The sequence below is a fragment of the Mytilus edulis genome, chromosome 14 (assembly GCF_963676685.1).
Source record: "Mytilus edulis chromosome 14, xbMytEdul2.2, whole genome shotgun sequence".
NCBI lineage: Eukaryota > Metazoa > Mollusca > Bivalvia > Mytilida > Mytilidae > Mytilus > Mytilus edulis.
In genome coordinates this window covers 1,258,527-1,273,588 of record NC_092357.1, presented here as the reverse complement: position 1 = coordinate 1,273,588, position 15,062 = coordinate 1,258,527, and the positions used below count along the sequence as shown (strand labels likewise).

At 32.9% G+C, this 15,062-nt stretch overlaps 2 protein-coding genes across 2 annotated transcripts; one reads left to right on the top strand and one right to left on the bottom strand.

Annotated features, from left to right (window-relative positions):
• Positions 1-5,232: 5,232 nt before the first annotated feature.
• On the top strand, positions 5,233-10,199 carry LOC139502839 (uncharacterized). The gene is made up of 4 exons (XM_071292468.1): positions 5,233-5,615; positions 6,711-6,900; positions 7,460-7,640; positions 8,254-10,199. The coding sequence occupies exons 1-4, from the start codon at positions 5,304-5,306 to the stop codon at positions 9,083-9,085; spliced, it is 1,515 nt and encodes a 504-aa protein (XP_071148569.1). The 5' UTR covers positions 5,233-5,303; the 3' UTR covers positions 9,086-10,199.
• On the bottom strand, positions 7,703-14,675 carry LOC139502838 (uncharacterized). Its single transcript, XM_071292467.1, has 6 exons — positions 14,198-14,675; positions 13,426-13,565; positions 12,587-12,912; positions 11,824-11,946; positions 11,138-11,330; positions 7,703-10,627 (listed from the first exon to the last, which is right to left on the bottom strand). Exons 1-6 carry the CDS (start codon positions 14,600-14,602, stop codon positions 10,102-10,104), a joined length of 1,713 nt encoding a protein of 570 aa, XP_071148568.1. The 5' UTR covers positions 14,603-14,675; the 3' UTR covers positions 7,703-10,101.
• Positions 14,676-15,062: the final 387 nt, after the last annotated feature.

Here is a 15,062-nt window from a genome sequence, read left to right as displayed (position 1 = left end):
TCCTTTTCTAAAAGGTGCAACGTACAACAAACGTATTATAAGTGAATAGGTAACGAATAGGTAACGAATAGGTAACAGGGTATTAACCGAGCTCTGGAACGGGTACATGCGCTCTAATAGGGTCATTTCTTCTCTAAGAACACATTGTTACCACCAAAGACATGGACACAATTGAAAATCCTTTTCTAAAAGGTGCAACATACAACAAACGTATTATAAGTGAATAGGTAACGAATAGGTAACAGGGTATTAACCGAGCGCTGGAACGGATACATGCACGCTCATAGGGTCAATTTATCTCTAATTACACATTGTTACTACCAGAGACATGAACACAATTGAAAATCCTTTTCTAAAAGGTGCAACGTGCAACAAACGTATTATAAGTGAATAGGTAACGAATAGGTAACAGGGTATTAACCGAGCGCTGGAACGAGTACATGCGCGCTAATAGGGTCATTTCATCTCAAATTACACATTGTTACTGCCAGAGACATGAACACAAGTGAATTTCCTTTTCTTAAAGGTGCAACGTACAACAAACGTATTTAAAGCGAATAAGTAACGAATAGGTAATGAATAGGCAACAGGGTATTAACCGAGCGCTAGAACGGGTACATATGCGCTAATATGGTCATTTCATCTCTAAGACCACATTGTTACCACCAGAGACATAAACACAAGTGAAAATCCTTTTCTAAAAGGTGCAACGTACAACAAACGTATTATAAGTGACTAGGTAACGAATAGGTAACAGGGTATTAACCGAGCGCTGGAACGGGTACATGAGCGCTAATAAGGTCATTTCATCTCTAAGAACACATTGTTACCACCAGAGACATAGACACAATTGAAAATCCTTTTCTAAAAGGTGCAACGTACAACAAACGTATTATACGTGAATAGGTAACGAATAGGTAACGAATAGGTAACGAATAGGTAACAGGGTTTTAACCGAGCGCTGGAACGGGTACATGCACGCTAATAGGATCATGTCATCTCTAATTACACATTGTTACCACCAGAGACATGAACACAATTGAAAATCTTTTTCTTAAAGGTGCAACGTACAACAAACGTATTATAAGTGAATAGGTAACGAATTATGTAACGAATAGGTAACAGGGTATTAACCGAGCGCTGGAACGGGTACACGCACGCTAATAGGGTCATTTCATCTCTAAGAAGACATTGTTACCACCAGAGACACGAACACAATTAAAAAAAACGATTTATTTCAAGGTGCAACGTATACCCTGCGCATTAAAAGCGAATAAGGAACAAATAAGTAACCGGGTATTATCCGAGCGCTGGAACGGGTAATATGCGCTAATAGGGGTATTCCATCTGTAAGAACACATTATTACCACAAGAGATATGAACACAATTGAAAATCCGTTTCTTAAAGGTGCAACGTATAACAAACGTATTAAAAGCGAATAAGTAACGAATAGGTAACAGGGTATTAACCGAGCGCTGGAACGGGTACATGCACGCTAATAGGGTCATTTCATCTCTAATTACACATTGTTACCACCCGAGACATGAACACAAGTGAAAATCCTTTTCTAAAATGTGCAAAGTACAACAAACGTATTATAAGTGAATAGGTAACGAATAGGTAACGAATAGGTAGCAGGGTATTAACCGAGCTCTGGAACGAACGAGTACATGCGCTCTAATAGGGTCATTTCTTCTCTAAGAACACATTGTTACCCCAAGAGACATGAACACAATTAAAAAACGATTTATTTCAAGGTGCAACGTATACTTACCCCTCGCATTAAAAGCGAATAAGTAACGAATAAGTAACAGGGTATTATCCGAGCGCTGGAACGGGTACATACGCGCTAATAGGTATATTTCATCTATAAGAACACATTATTACCACCAGAGATATGAACACAATTGAAAATCCTTTTCTAAAAGGTTCAACGTACAACAAACGTATTAAAAGCGAATAAGTAACGAATATTCAACAGGGTATTATCCGAGCGCTGGAACGGGTACATATGCGCTTATAGAGTTATATCACCTCTAAGAACCCAAATCTACCACCAGAGACAACAAAACAATTGAAAATCATGTTTTAAAAGGTGCAACGTATGATACACGTATTATAAGCGAATTATAAGCGAGTGATGGAACGAATTAAACAAGGTAATAGCATGCTCCGAAACGATGTACACCCTGCTAACATGTTTAACCCCACCACATTATGTTAGTATGTGCCTGTCCCTAGACAAGAGCCTGAAATTAAGTAGTTATCGTTTGTTTTTGTGTTACATATTTGTTCCGTTTATTTTTTTGTATATGAAATACGGCCGTTAGTTTTGTTGTTTGAATTGTTTGAAATTGTCATTTCTGGGCCTTTTATAGGTGACTACACGGTTTGGGCTATGCTCATTGTTGAAGGCCGTACATTGACCTATAGTTGATATTTTCTGTGTCATTTTGGTCTATTGTGGGTTGTTGTCTCATTGGCAATCATTCCACATCTTTTTTTGATGCAAGCGCTAACACGGTGATTTCATCCCTTCGAACCAAGATCCATCTTCAAACATACGGACATAAAGCAGTTAAAAGGTAGAACGTATAAAAATCAAATAAGGAACAAATGAGTATCGAACATAAAGTAAAAGGATCGGTTGAGCACAAACACATATAAAAAGGTCATAAAAAGATCATTTTACCTCAACAAATTTAGAACAATTACCAGATATAAGAGTATAAACAACAAGAAGTAATTGTAACAGGATGCTGTTACGAAGTCTCCCAAATAAAGCTCCCATAACTCGCTATTCATATGGTCCCATGTTCATTTGATTTGATTTTTTGTCCCATACAAGAATATATATGGCTTACTTGTGGGGATCTCCACCATTTACAAGTATTCAAACAGGAGGGGGTGGTGGTGACCCCCAGGGACTTTACTTACATTTCATTTTATTTGTTTTATTGTCCCCTACAAGAATATATATGGTTTAGGGGTGGGGATCTGGACCGTTTACAAGTTTTCAAACAAGAGGGGGTGGGATGACCCCCTCAGGACTTCCTTTTTATCTCATTTTATTTGTTTTATTGTCCCCTACAAGAACATATATGGTTTAGGGGTGGGGATCTGGACCATTTACAAGATAATAGTACATTCTCAAATTGAACGGGGTGGGGTTGACCCCAAGGAACTTCCATTGAATTTCATTTGATTAGTTTTATTGTCCCTTACAAGAATATATATAGTTTAGGGGTGGGGATGTTGACCGTTTACAAGTTTTCAAACAAGAGGGGGTGGGCTGACCCCTAAGGACTTTCCTTTTATTTCATTTCATTTGTTTTATTGTCCCCTACAAGAATATATATGGTTTAGGGGTGGGGATCTGGACCATTTACAAGATAATAGTTCATTCTCAAATTGAACGGGGTGCGGGTGACCCCCAGGAACTTCCATTTAATTTCATTTGATTAGTTGTATTGTCCCTTACAAGAATATATATAGTTTAGGGGTGGGGATGTTGACCGTTTATAAGTTTTCAAACAAGAGGGGGTGGGGTGACCCCCTAGGGACTTTCCTTTTATTTCATTTCATTTGTTTTATTGTCCCCTACAAGACAATATATGGTTTAGGGGTGGGGATCTGGACCATTTACAAGATAATAGTACATTCTCAAATTGAACGGGGTGGGGGTGACCCCCAGGAACTTCCATTTAATTTCATTTGATTATTTTTATTGTCCCCTACAAGAATATATATGGTTTAGGGGTGGGGATCTGGACCGTTTACAAGATAATAGCACATTCTAAAATTGAACGGGATGGGGATGACCCCCAGGGACTTCCATTTAATTTAATTTGATTTGTTTTATCGTCCTTTTCAAGAATATATATGGTTTAGGGTTGGGGATCTGAACCGTTTACAAGATAATAGTACATTCTCAAATTGAACGGGGTGGGAGTGACCCCCAGGAACTTTTATATAATTTCATTTGATTAGTTTTATTGTCCCATACAAGAATATATATGGTTTAGGGGTGGGGATCTGGACCGTTTACAAGTTAAAAGCATATTCTCGAATTGAAGGGGGTAGGGATGACCCCCAGGGACTCCACTATATTTCATGTGATTTGTTTTATTGTCCTTTAATCATTTCTGAAGACTGCATGTATCTATCACTTACAGTTTTCAAGTTATATTCATTTGAAAATTTTAGAAAATAAAATCCCATAGGGTTCTATAGTAAACCCCTCCCTTTTTTCTGCCCCCCAAAATACCCCTTAATAGACCCCAATGCACAAATGAACGATTGATGGCTCACCTAGACATATTAGTCTAACATTTTATGAAACCCTAAGTAAATCTGACAAGTAGTTTTGGAGAAATGCTGCGGACAAGTTCATTTTAAAGTGGCGGAAGAAGAAAAGGAAGAAGAGGAAGAAGAGGAAGAAGAAGAATAATAAAAATAATAAGAACTGAGCAAAAACAATAAGTCCCAAACTTTGTTCGAATAGGTAACGAATAGGGAATAGGGAATAGGTAACGAATAGGTAACGAATAGGGAATAGGGAATATGTAACGAATAGGGAATATGGAATAGGTAACGAATAGGTAACGAATAGGGAATAGGGAATAAGTAACGAATAGGTAACGAATAGGGAATAGGGAATACTGTAAACCAACTTATTTTCGCGGATACTTTATTTCGCGTTTTGCCTTATCTAGTCAACTTCGCGACTATTTAATTTCGCGATATTCTTATTTACTAGAGTTGTTTAAATAAGGAAAGATCCAAGTTATACATATTCGCGACGATTTAAATTCGCGTCATTTTTCTAATCGCGAAAGTCGCGAAAATAAATCGCTCGCGAAATTAAGTTGGTTTACAGTAGGTAACGAATAGGTAACGAATAGGGAATAGGGAATAGGTAACGAATAGGTAACGAATAGGGAATAGGGAATAGGTAACGAATAGGTAACGAATAGGGAATAGGGAATAGGTAACGAATAGGTAACGAATAGGGAATAGGGAATAGGTAACGAATAGGTGACGAATAGGGAATAGGGAATAGGTAACGAATAGGGAATAGGGAATAGGTAACCAACTTGACGTCCATACCAATTGTACATCAATCGTTTTTTTACCAAAATAGTGCAGGTAAAAGCACGCGACGTTATGCGCGGTGAATATCCTTTTTCCGCAGGTGAATAAAGTCTTTCACGTTAACTGCGGTCCTACTATACGTACATGCGCAGAAACGCTTCCGGACGGCAACCATTTGTTATTTCTGTTTACATTAGTTACGTTCGTTATGGTCTTCAATTGTGTCGTGTTTCAGTGTTCAAACCGGCAAAGTACGTCAGATAAAGAGAATCGTTGTAGTTTTTTCCGTTTCCCTAAGGACATAAGGAAGAGGAAAGCATGGGTAATAGCAGTAAACAGGGCAGACTGGGCTCCAAACGAGTACAGTAGGATTTGTTCTGCACATTTCGTCGACGGATGGCACAGTGACGACCCAAGTGATATGAATTACAGGCCAACAATATTTTCATATAAAGAAAAAGACCCCTCTGTGTCTGAGCTAGATCGAAATGTCAGACTTGCCAGTAGAAATTTGTTGCAGGTGATTAAATGTTGTCAAATACCTCCTTAATTGTCAGTGTTATAGTAATAAATTTCCAAAACATATTTCAGTGATACTGTTGGCTTTTTTCAAAACTATTCCTTCCCATTTGTATTGGGAAATTAGGGTCATTTTAATCAAATTGGGAAATTCAGAATAAACTATGAATTTGACTGGAACTTCAATTTACAGACCCCCTTTCCAGAGATAAACCCTCAGTTGAAATAAGACCCCTTATTGTCAGTGATGATTCACAAAGACCCTAAAATTTGCACATATAGTACTTTTAATATGAAAAATGTGTAAATGAGTGTTTTTCAGTTTGTATTCATGCATAATTACTACTGAGACTGCTCTGTTTGGAAAAAAAAATGTCTTTTTGTTAATAATTTTAAGCCATTTTTTCATATTGAGATTCTTCTCCAGGGTAAAAATCCTCTATTCTCCAGTAATTTAAGGCAAACAATATCACTGTTATATATGTTATACCTCAATTTTTATGAATTATAACTTCAAAGAAAAACTGTCGTGGTAGCCATAAGCCACCTGAAGAGTTCCTCTGGCAAGGACGAAACAGTTTCATTAACATTGATTAAAGGATATTTATAAATTTAAAGTTGTCCTAAAAAATCTTGCACTGTCTATTCTATTCCATATGCATATGTAAAAACAATTTAGTGATTTTTTTAATTAAACACACCCACATCATTTTAAACAAAGACAAATATAGAAAATTTTCTTTTTCTGATTTTGAGTATTTTCACACAAAAGTTTCTAAAAGTTTAGAAACATTAAATTTATAATAAAATTATTGACCCAGTTTTCAGTTAGTTTAGCTTTTTCACTTTGCCAATAATCAATGCTTGGAACAGTCTATTTCCAATAACTGCTTTCCATAATACTTTATCCTCTATATTCTATATCCTCAGAGCATATTTTAACAAGGCCAATTGTGTGTAGAAATATTATAAGACCTAATTGGTTATTCTTCAAGACCATATTTCATAATTTTTTTTGGTAATTTTTGTTTTAAGACAAATGACCTATACCAGAGAGATGATATGTACATATATTTTTTTCTCATGACAAATCTAGAATGTTAAAGAACAGAAATTAAAAGTCCAGCAAACAGAGAAGGCATGCCTTAGCAGCTCAGTAATGATGCATTCCTCTTATGCTACAGCTGGACAAGATGTGGAAATGGAGGAGTTACAGGAACCTCCTGTGTATAATCAGCTGGACAAAAGTTTGTCAGACACAAGCATGTTGCTTACATCTAGTGTTGGTAAGCAATTGCATGACCCTCATTGAAATAAAAGAAAGCACCTTTTTAAAAAGAAAAAAAAACAGATCTCTATGCTTTTACCCACTGTAAGGTCCAATTGAATTCTCCCTCTCAATGCTCATCCAAATTTCAAACATTTCTTTACTACATGTAAGATCCTTGGTATAATAATTAAAACAAAACTCTAGGTATAGGTTTGGTTGCTCTCAGTAACTTTTCTACTTAGTAACGTTTAATAACATTATAAACCAACATATTATAACACAAATATTTATAAAGTACAAACACTATTGTCCAATTTTCAAGGAACTAGGTAAATTTGTTGAAGAAATTCAACTATGCGGCAAATTCAAGTTAATTTATATACACCCAAAAAAATACCAAGCCTTTATTGTTCTATATTTTCTCTTTAAAAAACTCTCTATAGAACCTGATATTGAGTGGTGACTTACATTAAAAAAATAATTACCTTTCCATCTTTCAGTATATATTTTTATAAATTGTAAACGAATCTTTATTATTTTTTAAAAGTTGCTGAAATGCCAATTTTGAAATTCAGGGTCCCAGTGTGATACAGATCCATTATTACAGGAAAACATGGTGCTGAGGAAAGAAAATGAAGAATTGAGAGCCGCACTGCAACACCATAAATGGACTATAAAAAAAATAGGAGACAATGACCAGAAGACCAGGTTTTATACAGGACTACCTAAATTTGTAGTGTTCATGTGGCTCTTCAAGTAAGATCTTAATTTTTTTTTTCACAATAGTCTAAACACAAAATTACACTCTCTGAAATGTGTTTTTTTTAAAATCTGTAATATTAACTTTTAATTAATACAAGTATTGCATGAAGTTTACATAGAGTAAATGTTTTCTTACCATGAAAAATTGCAATTGGGTTTACGAAAAAAGATGAAACACACTGAAACAAGAGAACTAATACATTTTATAAAATACAGTAACATTTCTTTAATCATATTCTCCCACACTAAGTTTCAATCAGTTCACATGAATCCAATAAATTGTATATACATGTAGTTAATTACCAGTTGGAGAAAAATCATACTTGTTACAATGTACCAGTATAAATTACCACAGGACAAATGATCACAAACTGAGGTGCCATTTTTATAAATACATATAAATCAACATATATTTAGCAAAATTTATAAATAAGTTCAGTTTTAATCATCCAAAAAAAATTAAATGTTTATAAGTCACTGTTCGTCACTCGTGTAAATCTTTTTACTGAATTTGTAGTAGTACTCCTACATGTGAAAATTGTAAGATACTATCTTTCGAACAGAATTTTCCTTAAATGCAGTAAGATATGGTCAATTACTATTTCAGTTATCTGAAACCAAAGGCAGAGAGAATGCAGTACTGGACTGGTTCAGACACCTATCAGAAGCAAGATAGACAACGCACATCAACCAACTGCATTGATTTAATTGATCAGTTTTTTGCAGTCTTAATGAGACTTAGATTAGGACTTTTCGTTAGAGATATAGCCGAAAGGTTCAAAATTTCAGAATCAACATTTTCAAAATATTTTTCTTCATGGCTATCATTATTGTATGAGGAGCTTAAAGTCATTAACCCATTTCCAAGCAGAGAAATAGTTGACCGTACCATGCCAGATGCTTTTAAGACCAGATATCCCAAAACAAGGGTTATTATAGACTGTACAGAAATTTTTTTACAACGTTCTGCTAGTCTTGTTAACCAAAGCCTTACATATTCTAACTATAAAAATCATAATACTGTGAAATTTTTAGTTGGAATTACTCCATCTGGTGTTATATCTTTTGTTTCAGAAGGTTGGGGTGGTAGAGTTTCTGACAGGCAGATAACTCTTGAATCTGGTATACTGGATTTGTTGGATGAGAATGACTCTGTAATGGCTGACAAAGGCTTTACTATAAAAGATTTATTAGACAAAAAGAATTGTACACTAAATATGCCACCCTTTAAAGGTATTTCTGCTCAGTTTACAACTGAACAGGTTTTTGAAACACAAGAAATTGCAAAGTTAAGAATTCATGTAGAAAGAAGTATTGGAAGAGTGAAAAATTTTCACATTTTTGATGGTGTTATGCCTTTATCTATTGCACCACAATCTACACAAATTTTTAAAGTGTGTTGTTGGTTAACAAATTTTGATGAACCCCTAGTCAAGTAATAGGCTATAAGTCTTACTCTTTGATAACTAAAATGTTACACAAAGTTTACTTAATATAAGAATTTAAAGGTCTAAATTTGCATTTTCAAAAGTTTTCAGCAAATAAAAAGAATCAATGATGATGGTCAGTTATTTCCTGATTGCAATCCTGATTCTGTTTTTCAATAATTATTACCCTTGTTTACTCTTCTCAGCCTGTTTGCCAATTCTGTAATAAAATATTCATTTCCTTGAGTTACTTCCCTTAGGACATATTATTTTATTTACCATGAGATAGCAGAAATATTTATCTTCATGTTATGTTTGAGATCTTATAAATAATACAGTTTTAAAAATATTGTTAATCAAGTTAATCTTTTAATAAGCTAAAAAGTTTGATGTTAATACTTGTTTCTTTATTTTTTTAAACTGATGACAAATTGGCAAATGGACTATTGAAGATATGTTTAAATTGCATTGTGTCTGTCAAAGTTATATGTGCTTCTGATTTAACTCATAATATTTTCATGCTAAGCTCAATAATATTGTAAATTATAAAAAATAATTCTTGTTCAATGGTCTTTTTATTGCAGTGCAATTTCCACTTCAAAATAATTTTAAGTAGTACATTTAGGGTAAACGCAAACATCAAATCCTTGGTTTCATGATGGATAATTTTTGAATGAAAGAAATTATACATATTTCATTTATTTTATCATTATTAGAACGAAAACTTAGAATTAAAAAGAAAATAAATTAATGGTCATATAGCTCATTAAAATTTGCTTGTTCATGCTGAATATACAAATCATATATTATCTCCCTTAGATATAATCTCAAAAAAATACTAAATTTCCACATAAACATTTTATTTTAAAGGATTTCAGCATTTTAAAAATTAGAAAAAATGGTTACACAAATGCAACAATCATTATCTTGATGACATTTTTAAAAAAAATCAATTTGTTGATGTTATGCAATTATACCCTCAAGTTGCCTTAACTATTATATTTATTCTTAAAATTGTAATTATGTGTTTACTGATAAAAGCATGGAAAAATGTTATCCATATAGAATTTAACAAGTTTCTGTAGCATGTTTTGTACAAATTCAGCATTAAAGTACACCCTGTCAATGCAAATGTTGTTTTCTTTTGCTGCTGTCCACAGAACAAAGTCACACCAAGGAAGTTCTTTAATTGCCATTTCACCTTGGACCTGTGCATAATACTTGTGAAGTGGGTTCAATGTTGGGCCATCAGGTGTAGAAACCAAACAAAAACTAGGGTCATTCATCCCCAGAATCATGTCAATTTCCAATGTGTTGACTTTCACTCCCTTCAGAGAAAATGGACATTTAATCTCTAGGAGACCAACACTGTCTCCTTCAATCACTCTGCCATCACTAGTTGCTCCTAGAAATGAGTAGATATTGTTTAAAGTTAACCCTGCTGTCTCTACTTTGAACTCATCATGAATGCATTGCTTCAGTTCTGTATACTGGGCCCTTGCCCTGTCCTCATTGTCTACTCCCCACTGAATAGCAACAGGAAGTGATGAATACCTGCAAAACAGAAATGTACATAAAGATTTTTATCACTACAACTTTGCAAAGATAATCATGGACTTTCATTGGACAAAACAATAATAGTTTCTTTATTGACTGGTCAATAACCCTTTGTCCAAATTAGTAATCCATATGAATTGACTGATAGTATTGATTTTCTGTCAATTATGTGGTTATTGTGATATTTATACATGAATAACTATTACAGAAATATGAATGTTTGAATGTCACACTAAATTAAAATCAAAATCCTGTATTATTTTGCATTCATTTTATCAACTAGTCTATATTGTCATATAGTTTACCAAGACATTCTGTTAAAAATTCAAATGTTCTGTACTTATCTGCTTATAAGTATTTAAATTACATTCATCACTTTAAGTAGTACTGTTGTTTACATCAAATTAAAAAAAAAAATCTGTTGTTAATTATTTCCTGATAGAGAGTTGTCTCATTGATAATTGTACATTTTTTATGTAGAAATTTCTGCAATTTAAATTTGAATACCTATCAAGGGAGGATCCCTCAGTTATTTGTCTTATAAGAGAATTTGGACTTCTTCCTGCAGCAATAACATCACCAAACATGGAACTTGTTATCCTTCCTTTATGAAGATCTCTCCATACTGTGCTCCCTCTCTGCAACCTTGTATTTCTCTCTATATAATCAACCAGCTCTGTTTCTATTGATGGTGGTGGTACTGTTTTAAAAGTATTATATAAAGTATAAGATAGGGTGTTTGCTCAAACATTTAATCATAAAGTAGAAGAATTTTTTTTTCACATGAAGGTTATTTAGCTTGTGAGCATACTGAAAGGAGATTTATATTTTATATTGTAAAAAAAGTGCACACACTTATATATTTTTGAAGCAAAAGTATCATTGCAGTGAGTCCAGCATGCATAGTGGGGGATCTAACCATTATGAAAGGGGTCCAAACCCAGGATAAATGTGGGGTTCTTACAATATGTACAATAATTCAAATGTGTTGTTTGGACACCCATCCCTTTCTGCATCTACCAGTGATTAATATTTACATGTATTTGTGATTATATAATATTGTATTTATAAAACATATTGGCATGAATTCCTTGCAATCAAATAATTTTCCTCACTAATTTGAGTTTATCTTGGATAAATATTTTTAGAATCATGCTAATAGCCATTTAAATAAAATGTGTTAATATAATTACAGTTGTTTTCTGTGTATAGCATTTCTTTCATCTTTCTTTCCATTGGGTCAACCCAAGTATCCATCTCCACTTCTTGGTGTACATCAGGAGTAGATTCAGGAATATTCCATAAATGAGACATGCCTTTTTAAATAAAATTTCAAAAATTAATTATTTGTTTAATAAAGACAAAACAAATTTTGCAAAAATTTGTACACCTAATATTTGCTTTGCAATAATAAGCCCTTTGAAATTATACACTTCAATGTAGTTCAATGTTTTTTTCATATTTACCTATAAGATAAATAGATGGTTATTCAAAATAAAATAATATCTTAGTGTCATTAAAAATTATTTGATTGCAGAGAAATCTAAAATGTTGAGGGTTCAACATAATGAGATGTATATTTCCATTAATTCTAATTATCTCCCCTTTACTTCAATAGAAAAACCCATAATTTACAAAGTAAACTGATTCATAATACTATTGATTTTTATTTAATAAAAAAATGTGCTAAATTTAAGAAAGGAAAGAAAGCTTACTTATGGGAATATTTTGGGTAATGTGGAAATTGAGCAATTCAGTGAGAATTAGGCGCATGCATATATGTATCAAACATAACAGAAGAAGCAATATATTGTGGTATGATTTGTCACCTTTATAAAAATGAGTTAAAGCATTGACACTGATTGTGTTTCAATACTTTTATATCCAATTACTTTATTATATTATTTTTTTTAAAACTGTTTTTTTTTTAATATAATGCTGATTACTATACTATACCTGTATTAGGAAAAACATTCTTTAGTTCCATTAAATGTTGTAATGTTAAGTCCAGATTTACTGTACGGTCAGCTGTATGGCGTGGGTCAAAAGACTGGAATGTGGTATTACCAGCCTCAGATGTACCTGCAATTCCTTCCTCAGATGAAGAAGCCAACTTTGGTTTCTTTGATGCCATGTAACATAATGGTCTTGGTTGAACATCTTTCCTCGGAACATTCCATGTACAGGATTTAGAGGTACAGCTCTCTGCCTCTGTTATTCCGACTTTAGCTCGGCTCAATGCAAACAAGAGACTGCCAATATGGCTACATGACTGTGCTAACCTAAAAATTAAAAAATAATATATTAGAAGACATATTGTTGATAAAAATAAACATTTTAGTTACAAATTATATAACAAATAAATGGAGCATAGATTTCTACTGTACTAATTTTCATTAGTTTATTATTTTTTAATTATAAATGTAGGGGTTAAATCCTGATGTCTAAATGATATAAGATTTAAGAAGAAAATTACAATGACAGTGTTTAAGGTAAAATGTGGTATCTGATTTAAAATTAGTTTTCTCTACAGCCCTAATAAAGAAAATATGGGGTAGGGCAAAATTCAATGAAAATCAGAACCAAAATGAATTTTTTCCCCCCACCTAAGCATTAAGTTTGTAAACGTTTACACCTAGATCTTAAATATAAGGCAGCTCACTTTTAAAAGAAATTGTTAGTGGAACAAGGGTTAACTTTGAATTGTTCATAAGCACAACATAATCAATTGTGGAATTTGTTTAAGAAAAATCTTTTTATTTTAAAATATTATAATACTTTTTACTAATAGTTACCCTATAGGACACTGACAGTATCCATATTGCACCATAAAATCCCCACTATCTGTTTTCAAAGTGCATATATACACCTGGTATCTTTGTTTCTTCATGGATGCTTGGCACATTGCTCTGATATAAATTGTCTGTTCATTGATCTGAAATCACAAAGAAAGATTTAAGTTTTGTATAAATTATTTGCTTATTAACAGTATTTTCTTTCTTCATAAATAGAATTTATTTTCTTTTAAAAAGTGATGTTTGTCTATACAATTGAAAATATATACAAAGTATAATTGTTTTGTGTTAAACTGTTACTTTCTGCCAGAATACTCATCTGGATGCTTTTAATGGCAACCACAAAAATTTCTAAGTATAAATCTTATAGTCTAAATTAAAGGAGTTGCTGTTAATATTTCATTTGATATTTTTTTTGCAGACTGATGTTCTTATTATTAACTACCACATTTAAAAATGATGCAAGTTTTCCTGACCAGAAATACAAAAAAAATTACATATAAATCCTATATATGATATTGAGCTGTGCAAATTGAAAATCTAGTCAATGTATTCTTTACCGAAAAATATTACATATCAAAATAATTAGTTTTTATAATTAAGTTTCTTATTGAATTATGATTTTTAATGATCATGGGCATACATATAAATTATAATGTTTTTGGTGTCTTTATTTTCATTTAATTAACTAGTGCTACCTCTATATATCATTTTAATTTAGTGTGCCTGTCAAATTCAAGTCTGTTATCTTAAATATTCTGGGTTTCATTACCTGTGCCATTCCTACTTCTTGGATATCACCAGCATCATAATGTTTGACTGCCTTGTCTAGCCCCTTGAAATTTTGAGTTGTTGTCCCTGAATACGTAGGTCTTGTTACCATAAAATCATAAATATGTGCAAATTTGATTATTGGAAATTTGGTTTGGTCACAGATGGTGTAAGTCACTCTATTGAAGGGTGGGAGGTTTTCATTTTGTTCACTGGGAATCGTCACATCACCCACTAGGACTGCCTGCTTGATAATCGGTGTTAAAGTAGATGAAGGAACTTGTTCTGTCAGTATATCCGAAATTATCCTTTCTTTTTTCTTCTTTTCCACTTCAATATTATGCTCCGCGGCAAGGATCTTTAAAGAACTGAGATTTAACTTATTTAAACTTTCCCGGGTCGCCATGTTGGTATCTAGTGTAAACAAGTTGCCGTCCGGAAGCGTTTATGCGCATGCTCGGGATTTATCGTGAAAGGGCTTATATGCTTATTTATTCAAAATCCCATTCATATAGAAAAACCTACTAAAGTTTCATCAATATGGAATAAATGGCAATATTTGATAAAGTTTTGTAACAGGAAAACAAATTATTTGACTTGCATATAACTTTCAAGAAAATGATTATAACAATGTTTCTTGAATGATTCCACATTACGACATTTTTTTATTCGACTGGTAAATTATTCCATACTTGCAGAATAGTGAAAAGATTTTTTTATAAAAATTTGTATTTGGTCTTGAAACAAAAAGATCATTATTAGAGACAGATCTTAAGTTGTGGTGTTGCACACCATCAATATTTGCCATTGCTAAGTAATCAGGTGTTAACTTAGTCCATTTACAATTTTATACATTAGAACTGATA